The sequence below is a fragment of the Corvus kubaryi genome, unplaced genomic scaffold (assembly GCF_017639235.1).
Source record: "Corvus kubaryi isolate FWS band 111438036 unplaced genomic scaffold, C.kubaryi_AGA036_p1.0 37256, whole genome shotgun sequence".
Lineage (NCBI taxonomy): Eukaryota > Metazoa > Chordata > Aves > Passeriformes > Corvidae > Corvus > Corvus kubaryi.
Genome location: NW_024581076.1, coordinates 5,649,470 through 5,662,103, shown reverse-complemented (window position 1 = coordinate 5,662,103; position 12,634 = coordinate 5,649,470). Strand labels below are relative to the sequence as shown.

Sequence of the window (12,634 nt, the reverse complement as noted above, 5' to 3'; positions counted from 1 at the left end):
CACAAGAATCACACCATACGCCTGAGAGTGTTCTAACAGCTCTTGAACTCTGGCAGGTTGGTGCTGCGACCACTTCCATGGGCCAATGCTCAACCATTCTCTGTCCCTCTGGTGGTTGGGCACTGGAACAAAATAAACCCAACCCAGCAAACTTGCTGCTTTTGCTGGAAACGAAACAGAAAGAAATTATTAAACACTAATGGCGTCTGAAGTGCTTGATCGGAAACTGTGGCAACAGGAGTCGTCTGCTGTAGGGCCTGGGCATTCAAGGGGAAGACGCCAATCCTCTCGTTTGTACTTGTTGGTATTTCAACAGCCGTAACAGCAGCACTGAAAATTCCCAAGAATGAATCCACCTACTACTTCTTAGTTACACGGTTTTCCAACTAGCACATGACGGCCACCTTCACCCCCTACATAAATTACACAAGGGAAGGAAGGCGTACCAAATAACACGAATCACGGAGAGAGGAGCTGGCTAAGCCGCTGCGAGGTGCCCCAGCACAGGCGGACACGCAGCGCCGTGCAGCAGCTCCGGTCCCCGGCAACCACGGGCCGCCGCCGCGCCCGCAGCCCGCGAGCCGCCCCTCAGCACCCGGGGCCGCGGCCGCCCCGCCCGGACCCGGGCCCCTCACCTCGGCCGGGGCGCACGCAGCCCCGCTCCCGGCGGCGCGGAGCGGAGCGGGGCTCGCGTGTGGAAGCAGCGGCTGCGGGCGGACCTGGAAGCGGATGAGCGGCCGCGGCGGGTTCCGGCGGAAGGGGCCGGGCGCGGCGCTGGCTGGCGGAGTTTCCGCGCCTTCGCCTGGGTGGCGGGGCGGCCGGCTGCGCTCGGGGAGCTGCGCCCGCCCGTGCCCCGCTCCGCCTCGGGCCATGCTGCTGCCGTCCGACGTGGCCCGGCTGGTGCTGGGTGAGTGAGCCGGGGAGGGAAGGAGCGAGGGATGGGTGAAGTGCGGAAGCCCGGCCGCGCTGGGAAGGCTCTGCCGGGCATTGTCAGCCGCCCGAGGCTCGGCGGGATACAGAGCCGGCTTCGCCCTTGACCCTCGGCAGCATCTCTTGGTCCCCCCCAGCCTGGGATTGTCACTGCCCGGGCGTATCCCGGGCCCGGCAGCCCCCGGGCTGGCCCCCGCCGCCCTCCGGCCCGGCCTGTGTCGGGCAGCGAACGCAGCTCGCTCCTGAGAGATTCGGGTCCTGAGGGACCAGGCCGCTCCCCGGCCGTGCCTTGGGCTCGGGTTCTTCACGAGTCCAAGGAAACGTGGTGGTCTCCGGTGCCCATCTGCAGGCTGAGAGCTGCTGAGCGGTGCTTAATCAGTTCCTGATTACAGGAGGAGTTCAAGGGTGGCCAGAAATCCCAGGGAAGGCTGCGATAAGGGTCAGATGGTTTTTCTTTCCGGCCATATTTCCCCCACCTTTGAGGGTGCATTAAAAGTTTAGGCGTGGTGAGTCTGTGAAAAGCACAGCGTTAGTGTGTTCAGGACATCGGCAGCAGACAGGGAATTTTTCAAACGACTTTATGCTTTGGATTATTTGGATACTGCGAAAGGTGAGAACAAATGGATGGCAAGCAAAAATACGAGCCACATATTTAAGTCCCACACATAAATACCTATTGGCACAGATTGCCAAGATTTCCTGGCAGCTTGCCCTGTGAGATTCAGTTTTCAGTTGTTCATAATTTTTTTGAATCCAAAGCCATTGAAGCTGAATCTCTTTTTCAGTGTTCCTCCAGCACAATTTATTTTTAAATACTACCTGAAATGTTCCTTGCTATTGTCTTGAGAAAAAAGGCTAGTAAGAGATGCAGGTTTTTTTATTACTGTGAAGTAATAGAGGATTTTTAGAAACTCCATTCACTGTAAAAGAAGATTTGAAATCATACAAGGAGATCTCACTGCACTCTTCCAAACAAAACTGGTGAAGTTACAAGTTTCCAGGTGGAATGCTTATCTTGTGTGCGTACCAGAGACTTGCAGACGTAGTACACAACCTTGGCAACATCCTGTGCGCTGAGGATGTTCTGTCCTATCTTGTGTCTGTTGTGGTGTGAAGCGCATATTATGTCTGGAAAACCTCTGAGCAACCTAAGGTTGTAGAACAGGATATTCCTTGTAACTATTTCTCTTGTCTAATAGGGATTCCTCTTCTCTGAGGCGTCTGTGAATTTCAGCATATAAACAGACTTCCCGGTGCAGCTCTTCCACCTTTCTCCCCCAACCTCCTTCCAAAAATCTTTCTGGTGCTGTGAAAGTTGATGAATATTTGTTTAAAAAACAAAACTAAAATGATAAGCTGAGCTCACACATGGAAAAATGCATAAGTACATTTATCTTTTCCTAATTCATAGAGTGAATGTGTACTGTGAGTGACATTCCTTAAGATAGAACAAAATATTGGGTAATTTCTGTATGTCCAAAACATACGGCAAGTTTTGTGCCTTTAATTTGATTTTGGTGACCTTAGGGACCACATACTCTTATGTCATTATACAGTGTGTGCACAAGCAGTTTGGGTCAGCTGCACAGGCATTTTTAGCCTTTGGAATGCTTTATTACCAAGAAATTGGTGTATGTAAAACGTGTCTGTACATGAGCATTCAGTCATCCCTTGCGGTACTGTAGTAGTAGGTTCAAGAAGGAAAAATTGCAACTTTTTGAGTAAATGTTCAGGTGAATTTGATTTTAAGAGCAGTCATACTAGCACAGATCAGAGCTCCACCTAGCCTAAAAGCCCATCTTCCAGCCTGGACAACAGTGGGATATAATCATATAATATAATATTTTGCTTCCTGCTTTCAGCTTCCAGCGATTTGTGGCTTGAGATTTTTCTAGAAAAATGTATTTGAAAAATTAATCAGGACAGTCCTTTCCACAGGCACTCCTAATGTTTTCTGTCAGATAGGCCTGCTCATACATAGTGATTAAATTCACAGTGGTTTTTCCCAAAGTATTTAACTTTCAAGTTGGCCTACCTGTTGAAGACCTGAACGAGGGCTTGCATGTTGCAAATATGATTTGTGCTCTTCAGCTTATACTCAGATCTGCTGAAAGACATTTGTCTTCATTTAAACATAAAGGCCACATTTTTCTGCAGGCATTCATGAACTGAGGTGGACCATCTTGGGGGTCTATTGAAATAGATAATGTGTATATATATATCCTGCATTGCATAACTAGGCACATGTTTTATGCTTTCTTTAAAACATTTCATGTTAAGCTCTGCTAAGAGCAAGAAAGAAGAAACATTTTCTTTGTGGTTCTTTGCTCTAGAATCCTTCATTCAGATTGGTCTATTTCTATGTCTTAGTGTTTAAGGCGTTTGAAGATTAAAGCAGGTTTATAAAGTTTGATTAAAGCAGAACATATTTGATGAGGAATGGAATTTTGGAAAAGAAAGCTTTGTGAGTACATTTCCATTTCCTGTGGCGGTAACTACTGAGTCTTAGGGTGTGTATGGAGCACAAGCTGCATGTAATACATCTATCCTGAATGAAAATTACTGTGAGGGGAAAAACCTTTTTCTGTTATTAATGTTTGTACAATGCCAGTATTTTTAATAAATGTTACATACTGTGTCGGCAGCTGTACAGGTTTTACCTCTTTGGAAACAGTACAATGTGTGGATAATTACTGTTACATAGCAATGAATTTTACTAACAAAATATTGTAGATTTCCATTGAAGTATCAGATAGGGTGGTTCAGCCCATATGAGGGTTTGTCAGCCTTCTGAGCCAAGAACTTTTATTTTCTTGTCTGTACTAAAGATAAACCAAAATTTGTTCATATTGCATATTTCACTTCCAGTCTTGAATACTTTGTAAGTACAGTGTAATTCCAATATATATTTTTTGCTCTCAGTTTTAACTGTTAAATATCTTGTAGGAACATGTTTTGTCAAAATAACTTCACTTTCTTTTTGTTACACAGAAATTTTTATCTGATTATTCCAACACTGTATGCAGCTTTGATACCTATTGAGCAGAAGTAATGAATAAAATCCAAAATTTTCCATCTGATTTGTTGCAGGCTATTTGCAACAGGAAAATCTTCAAGCTACCTGCCACCAATTTATTCTGGAAAGCTCCGATTTGAAAGAATATGCAGAGCACTGTACAGAAGATGGTTTTATTCCAGCCTGCTTGCTGGTGAGTTTGTATTTGCACAGCAGAAAGTTACATTATCTTGCACTTATGGAAAAGAATATTGGGGATTTCTCATTGTAGCAATTACTTCTCAAATGCTGCTTAAAATGTGTGGTTAGGTTGTCCCCTGTGCTTTTTGGGTTGTTTGGTTTTTCGTTTGATTTGCTGGGCGTTTTTAGCAAACACCCCTGTGATATTAGCAGTTATTCAGTTTCTAGTATTTAATCTTGCTAAGAAACATTTAAGTGGGAAATTGACAAAATATGCAAATTGTTTTCAGTGTATTATGCTTAGTCTGCCCTATAGCTTTGAGGTTGATTTATGGAAGGGTGTTGTCACAAGGGTTTTATTGATTTCAGGGCTGCTTTTGTAATTTACTGAAGATGGCTTTCCTGTTCTAGACATGAGAGCCAATAATGTTTCATTTCAGGTACATATGAAATATTTAGGTAAGGCACTTCAGATTTATCTGAATCTACCAAATTTTATTGACAAAAATTATGTTCAGCTTCCTCTCTGTTCAGTATCATCTGCATTGTTCTGGGTGATGGGTGGAATTTTGGGTGTGCATGAACAGTGTGTAGCCACATCTGTAGATATGTGTGTAGAGCTAGAGCGTAATTAGATAGTTCGCCTTTTTAACATATATACAAAATGGGATTTTCACTATACTGTATAAATTACAGGGTTTAGGTATTGCTACGTATCAATCTTTTAGTGTTTATGTGTGTGTCTTCTTCATGTTTTCTGTTTCATTCTTCTAGAATATTAGTTAATTTCATGGTCTGGGATTTTGTCCACAGTATTCAAAATGCGTAGAAGTCTTTTCTGAGATCCAAGGTGCGCCTTCTTGATGCACCTATTCAAAACAAACTTTGGAACTTATTTTATTTGCAGGTGTTTAGTCATCTGTTCTTTGGTGGTAGGGAGTTGAGAACCAACCTGTGGCCAGGAAAAATTAAAAAACCTAAATGTAAATAGATTATTCCGATTAATAAAGCTTTTTAATTATCATCCTTTTTTCAGTAGAAATAGTTTTCCTGTTATTCACAGGAAAGTGATATCATAGTATCTAAGACAAAATTCTTACTGCAGCTCAAATACTTGCAATAAAGGGCTGTATTTGTCATGTCTTGTAGAGTTCCCACTAGTGAACAAGACAGCAACAAATGATAGTGTCTTTGTGTCACCTAAAATAACAGGACAAGTAAACATGATAAGAAAGTTAATTCTGTGTGACTGTTAAAAATTTTGTTTCAGACAGGTTCTCTTCATGTTTGCATCTTAGTGCATGTTGTTTTCCAGCATGATGCATACTCATTAGTTTGTTACAGCTGTTCATCACCTAATTTTCGTGGTTTTATTCCATAATAACAAAGGTGAGTGAAGGTCAGACAGCTCTGACTGCTGTACCAGTGTTGGACATTGAGATCAAGCATTTCAGATTTTGGGTACATTATAGCATTTTGTTCCACTGATTACTCTCTACCAAGTACAGTTCCTTGTGCTGAGGGTCAGCATGGTGTAGGCTTCTAAACAACTCCTTAAATATGATGTGATACAGCAGATGAAGTAGAAGTTACTAGTGAAGATTCTAAGATCAGTGGTTTTTCTTTTCCAGTCACTGTGCGGAAAAAACTTGACAACTATTCTTAATGAGTACGTAGCCATGAAAACAAAAGGTAAGCCTTCAGGATGCGGTGGTGTTTTATTTTTATTTATCTGTTGTGGGCTCCTTGTGGAAGAGGTATATGGTCTTAGAGTAATCCCCCTTTTAGGCTAAAATTTGAGGGTTACCATATTACACAGGCAGCAGCCACTGTATCTAGTGAGCAAAAGTAATTGATTATCTTAGTTTGCATATGCCAGCAGATATTTTCACTTCAAATGTGAGCATTTTTATATCTCAAAAGCATATAGATATAATAAAGTGTGCAAAATGTATTAGTTTATGCTTGTAAAATTATACTGTTTATTGTTGATACTATCAATAGGTGAGGGAGGTGCTTATCTCTCTCTGCTGACCAGCAATAGAATGTGAGAAAATGGAATGCTGTGTCAGGGGAAGTTCAGATTGGACCTTTGGAAAAGGTTCTTCACTGAAAGGGTGGTTAGTCACAGGAACAGGCTACCCCACGGAAGTGGTCATGGCACTGAGCCCCGCCGGAGTTCAAGGAGAGTCTGGACAATGCTTCTAGTCCCAAGGTTTAGAGTTAGGAGTCCTGGGAGGAGCAGGGAGTTGGACTCAATAATCCTTATGGATCTCTTCCAACCTAAGGTATTCTGATTCTGCGAAATAATCAGGAGGAGTTCTATAGTATGAAATATTTCTTGTCTTGTTTTTAAGACTAACTAAAATAGTTTCAGAATTACTTAATATTTTGTATGACTATTGTAAGACAGAGTTAGAACATTTGTTGGTTTTGAATGTTGCCAAATCTTACAGGTTTTTGATATGTGTTGTATGATCGTATTTTAGTGGTGCTTGGTTTTAAAATTTACAATTTAAGACATGTAATATATGGAACATTTCTGAACATTTTTTCCTTTCACACTAGGTTTGATAGAAGTGGTAACTAAGACACATGCTTCCTTCAAAATGTTTTGTACTTGGCACCTTGAAAAACTTAGTAAATTGAACTGTTTACTTATCTTTTCCATCACACTTTTAATGTTCTGTGCTTCAAAAAGACCAAATGTTTTTGCCTGTTTGGGTAACATTATAAAATAAACTATTACTTTTAAAGGCCTGTCTGCCAGGTTATAATTTTCAAAGGCACAAAAGTGACTTGGGGATATGAATACCATTGCCAGAAGTGAGTTGGGGGGGTTGGCATGTGTTAGGTTAGCATGTGTCTTGGTTTGAGACAAATTTGGAGGGAAATGTCTGAAATGAATGTCCCTCTGTTAGAAGGCAGATTTCAGCAGCCTCTCCTCCACTGGGTTCGAAAAGAAATTCCTCAGAGGAAAGTAAAAAAAACCTATTTATTTAACAAGGAAAGTGCACGCAGGCACAGAAAAAGAACAGTGTTAGCTAATAAAACCTCTCGCTGTGGAGAAGAAACCTGGGTAGATTCGAAGTCCTTTGTGGGTGTGGCTCTCTCCTCTCTGGAGCTGGGGTTCAGCATGGGCCCCTCTGGGCCATGGTGTAAGGCCTCCCGGTGGTTTTCTGGTGTTGCTGAACAGTCCAGAAGAGAAAAAGGAGAAGCCAAAATCCCAGGAAACTCCTTGCTCCAGCTATGAACAAGAAGCTAGCTAAAAATCAAGAGAATGCAACCCTCTTCCCTGCTGCAGAGAGCTGAGAGCTGAGGAAAAACCAGGAAGGTGCTTTCCTCCTCTCTGTAGCAGCCAGGAACGCAGGGGAGTGTGTGTGTCCTTGAGCACAACCTGCTCTGAAAAATTCGCCTGGCTTCTCTCCCCCCTCTCCTGAGAAACAGCTTAAAGACACAGGAAGGCACAGGATTCATGTCTGGCATAGGGCAGGCGATAGGGAATACGGTAGCATGCAGTCACCCCAGGACACGTGTTTGCTGAGGAGTCAACACCATGTGCAAATTCCACTGAGAATTATAATCATTGATGTATTTGCTTGAGTTTCATCTGAGCTTCTAACACTGAGAACTGTATCCATATCAATCAAAATTCTTTAAATTAGGAGTTACGGCTCTCTAATTAATAGAATATTAAGAAGGCAGCTAGACGCCTAAAATTAGGTGATGTCTGAAACACTCCATAATAATGATTTTGCTTGTGAATTTACTTTTTTCTTAACATATATCAGTTTTGGGCATCAATTTTTTTTATGGTTCATTTTTAGAAACAACAAATGAAGTTCCAGCGATGATGTCATCTCTGTGGAAAAAATTAGACTATACACTTTCTCAGATCAGGTAATGTAGTTTTGAAATAAAAAAGTAACATTTCTCTGTGAGTCTCTATGTTGATCAGCTCCCCTTATCATTGTATGAGAATGGTTTAGCTCTCTTGTTTCCTCTGAGAGACAGTGAGAAAGATGGGTATGTGAGAGTCTATAGCTGAGCAGACATTTGAAGGTTTTAAGGTGGGACTGGCAGATAAGGAGGGCATTGGTGCACGCACGTGGCCTTCCTGTAATAAAACAATATACTATGAGTCTTTACAATCTTACACCTTTGTGGTTACTTGATCAAAAACAAAACAGTAAGCTTTATTTCAAGGATCTGTGACCATTGTTGGAAAGAATAAAAGTACCCATCAGTGGATTTTTCTGAAGGAATGTGTGGTTAGGACCAGACTGACATTAACCATGTGATAGGTACTGTCACACTGTAGCTGAGTGCTTCCATTATGCTCCATTAATTTATGTCACTTGCTTTATTTTTTAGGAGCATGCAGAATTCAGATTTCAGATTTTCTTCTAATCAGAGGAGTAAGTAACTGAGTCAATTCCATGGGATCAGTAGATTTTATGTTAAAATTACCTGTTTTGGCAAAAGGTAGGGGGCATCTCCAGCCATCAGTAGTGTGTGTCTGTTGTCTTCAGTGTGATCTGTGGATTACTGTAATGATCAGGAAAGGAAAATAAGAAAAGCTGAGCTTTTTGCAAGGGGCTTAAATTCTCTATATAGCATTTTCTCTGCTGAAAACTTTTTGGAAGTTTACATGGTTAAAAGGTTTAAAAAGTGCTGCTTCACTACTGAAGCTGTCAACTCAACTTAATTTGTGGTTCATAGAGGAGCTAAAAACATAGCCAGTCTAATTATAATGCAGTTGAGTTTCTGTAGAAGGGGAACATAAAAATGTTACAATCTTGTAGCACTTTTTATGCATCCAGACATGTATCCAACCAAAATATGAAAACATACTTGTTCTGTCTAGAGTTTTTCTTTCATTACAAAAGCTGGAAATGAACTCTCAAAAATAAAAATTGTTTCAGTTAAAAATAATTTTTTCTCTGTAGTATTTTTACTGAGTAATCTGTATAAGAAAAGAGAATGTGAGATATAAATAGTGATTGTTCTCGGATGAGATTCGCTGGATTGGGTGGTGTTCTGTTTAAATTTGTCAGATTTCATTTGAATATCAGCAACCTTTTAAAATTCCTTTATCATATATTTTCATCTTGTCTTTATTTCCAGTACGTACAAGAAGTGGAATTGCAGAAATGAAAAGACAGAGAATGCTTCAGCAGTCAGCTCCTGTAAACTCAGGATTGTTGTCAATAGCCCATCAGTCAGGGCCACAGAATTCCTCTGCTGTTGTACCTCCTCAAGTACTTCACAGGCCAACAGTAAATCAAAGCATGCCACAGACAAGACTGAATACACTTTTTGTGAACCAGTCACAAACTCAAGAAAACAAGATCAACAGTAAGTTGCAAAAAATTTTAAACCTTTTTTTCTGTGAAAAATCTGTCGCTATTAGATGGAAGTTGTCTAAAATCAGGGCTAATCGTCTTCCACCAAAAAGTTCCAGAAAATTCATGCTTTGTTCCCCTAGCTCTCCAGACTGGTTCAGGTGATTAAAAGAAAAGAAGTGCCCAAAAGAAAGGTGGCTCTTGCATATTTGCTTCCCAATGTGAGTTCAGAGATCAGAAGTGCATTAATTTGTGGTTATTCTGTTCTGTGTTCTCACCCTCACCCAAATAACTTGTTTTGTCAGATAGGGATGATCCACATTAAGTGGATGTTTATTTCAGGATATATTTAAAAGGAACAGTCCTCATTTTCATGATAGTACCAAATTATTTTGTATGACTTTCCAGGAACTGATTGGAACATAGTCAGTAATGTGTAGATCTCGCAGTGCTTTAACAGTGCCACTGGAAAAGGTATTGGCATCATGACTTCTTTTTTTGTTTCCCTCTATGAAGCAGGAGGTCTCATACACATTCAGGTTCCAACATCACAAGAACGAAAGCTTCATTCAAACTTGCTTTCTCCGGGAAGGCGAAAAAGGTAAACAGGGATGTGGTTTTAGTTTTTTTTTTTTTAATTGTTTAGAAATTATACAGTGTTCTAACCTTTAGTATAAATTTTCTTAAATGGTGGAATGTTTAAATGGTGGAAAGTATAAGATCCACTGAGGGGGGCCAGTGTGCAATGTTTCACAAAGGAAAAGAAAGTCAAAGATCTTAACATCAGACTGATAGGAGGCTACTCATGCTTCTTCGTGTTCAGTCTTTCTTTACACTACTCCAGTATTAGACATAGGCAAAAATCTTGGAGCTGAGACTTGGTATTCCTTCCAAAATGTCCTTTTCAATTATGAAAATTCTTAATACTGATAAAAATATGCATTTAACTTTGCCGAACTATTGACTTGAGTAAATTTTGTCTGAAAAAATACTAATATTTGCACTAGAAGTTGTGTAAAAACTGTTCTTACTCTGGCTTTGCATTTCTTATTCTCTGATTCAAATGTCCTTTTTTTTGCCAAGTCTTTCCTATTCCTTCATGATTTTTCTTAAGTGATTTTAGTGCCACGGCTGATTGGTGTTTTCAGAAGAGCCTACACTGTGGTCTCATATAAAAACATTACATTTCCTATTAATCATCTAAATTCTTATGGAACCTAACATTTGGTTTCTTCTTTGGAAACAACTGCTCCTGGAGAGGTCTTTGTTTTCAGTGGTGATGCCCAAATCTGATTTTGAGTTGCCGTTAATTAGGATCCATTAACTGCTACTGCCAGTTAAAGTAGCGGAGGAGCAGTAAATACTGAATAGTGGGCATGGAATTCAGCTTGCCATTGTGCTGTTTACCCACAGTCTCTATATTTGTAACTTCTGTGAAGTCAGACACAGTAGATGCATAAAAGTTAATAAAACAAGTACCAGCTTTTACTGCATTTTCAATATGTTGTTGATTTTCTGGTGATAAAGATCTTTTGTTTGCTAAGAAGGGAGAGAAGCACTTGATTTACTCCCCATTAGATCTACTGTTTGCAATTTTCTCATAAACTGCATCATAAATTTCCTGGAATGTTTCAGTGAATCTCAGAAGAGGAAGAGCATTCCAACATCTGGACCTCTTCCAGCAGCTAGAAGTTCTCAAGACTCTGATGAAGCAGTAATAGAAAAAGAAAGTGAGCCCCTAGAAGAATTAATTGATGGTAACTTCCCAGTGAGTATATGCCTACAGAAGGTATTTACATTTAAGAAACAAATACTAGTTTTTAACATGTTGTTCATCTTGGTTACTACAGAAATTACCTTTAGAAGATAAATGTATTGATTCATATTTGAGCTAGCTCTTGTGTGTCAATAAATTTGACATGGCTATGTAGAGTTTTTTCTTGGTTTATTTGCTTTGCTGAGATACCTGTAGGCTGACAGAATACAGTAATTCTTTAGAGAATGGAAACCAGAAGGCACAAAAAGCCTTGCTGTACTTCAGGAGAGTAGAAGTACAGGAATGTTTTGGGTTGGTTTTCATAGCAAAGTCGTGCAGTCACAGGTGACTCTGTTATAAAAGTCTTCTCTCTTTGAATTGATTTTTTAATTAGTTTTACCAGTCAGTCAGAAATTAATGCTCCTTTTCTAGTGAAGTTAAAAATAGAAATCTGACTACTTCAAAACTGTTTTCCAGCAACTGGTTATTGAAAATGCCAGAGAAAAAATCTTGAGCAACAAATCTCTTCAGGAGAAGCTCGCTGAAAACATTAACAAAATCCTGGGGAGGTAATAAAAGGAACCTCTAAACTTCATATGTATTCTTATTTGATTTGGTTTTGAGTTTTGAACTAATGACTTACGTGTTGCAGTGATGGCAGTGTTGCTCAGGCCCCTAAACAGACAGACAGTGGTCCTACGGAACAGGAGACTTCAATTGATGAAATCCTTGGACTTCAGGTAGGTGTGGATTGCCCTGTTCACATTGTTTTTAAGACCAGGCATGTGAGAATGATCAGTTATGGCAACTATGCTGAACCTCTGACATCTGAGGATATTCTCTCCTCTCTCCATCCTTGCTTTTTATTGGTTTCTGTTTGCCAGTACAGCTGAGCCTCCCTGATGCTCCCCTCTGTGCACGGGCAGCTCCGCAGCTTCCCTTGCAGAGGAGTGAAGTCTGACCTTGTGTGGTGCTGGGCAGGTTTGAGGAGCTGAGCTGACAGGACACTGATGTTCTGCAGGAGCTCATTTTGTGCCAGTTTAGCATTCTGAATTCATTCCCAGTGCCTGTCCAAGGCAGCATAAGTATGCAGCAGGGTCGAAAACCAAGGGAATGGGATTGCTTCTGGCAGTAATTAGCTGGTAACCTTACACTCAGACTGGATTTGAGACCACTTTCCCAGGCACCAGCTGCCTGCTTGTCACTCAATCTTTCGTACCAGTGATTGCCTACCAGCTTCTGACTGGGGATCTAATCAATAGCCTTAGAGAAGAAAAAAGGATTTATAATATCTTGCTGTCTCCAAATATGTTTAATCTGATCTGATGTTGTGATTTGCTCAAATATAAGCATGGATCATTTAGTATAGCAAGAGAAATTAATTTTGGAACCTAAATAATGATGTTT

General features: G+C 40.6%; 2 protein-coding genes across 6 annotated transcripts in view; one reads left to right on the top strand and one right to left on the bottom strand.

Moving 5' to 3' along the window:
- The window catches only part of ATM (ATM serine/threonine kinase), a 59,983-nt gene extending 59,260 nt beyond the window's left edge, over positions 1–723 (bottom strand). For 2 of the 3 annotated variants that reach the window (XM_042023844.1, XM_042023846.1), the window contains exon 1: positions 636–723. The gene's annotated coding sequence lies outside the window, so the exon portion shown is untranslated. Of the gene's footprint in view, positions 1–446; positions 576–635 lie in introns of those variants that run through there. The other variant, XM_042023845.1, reaches the window with a different exon arrangement.
- Positions 724–756: 33 nt separating this feature from the next.
- LOC121662573 (protein NPAT) overlaps positions 757–12,634 on the top strand; it is a 24,526-nt gene continuing 12,648 nt past the window's right edge. Inside the window, exons 1-10 of one of the 3 annotated variants that reach the window (XM_042023848.1) lie at positions 757–907; positions 4,021–4,139; positions 5,758–5,818; positions 7,954–8,026; positions 8,501–8,544; positions 9,254–9,484; positions 9,991–10,072; positions 11,107–11,260; positions 11,705–11,796; positions 11,880–11,967. In XM_042023848.1, the coding sequence (XP_041879782.1) occupies positions 871–907; positions 4,021–4,139; positions 5,758–5,818; positions 7,954–8,026; positions 8,501–8,544; positions 9,254–9,484; positions 9,991–10,072; positions 11,107–11,260; positions 11,705–11,796; positions 11,880–11,967 (981 nt within the window). In that variant the 5' untranslated portion in view covers positions 757–870. Of the gene's footprint in view, positions 908–4,020; positions 4,140–5,757; positions 5,819–7,953; positions 8,027–8,500; positions 8,545–9,253; positions 9,485–9,987; positions 10,073–11,106; positions 11,261–11,704; positions 11,797–11,879; positions 11,968–12,634 lie in introns of all 3 variants that reach the window. The other 2 variants (XM_042023847.1, XM_042023849.1) reach the window with 2 other exon arrangements.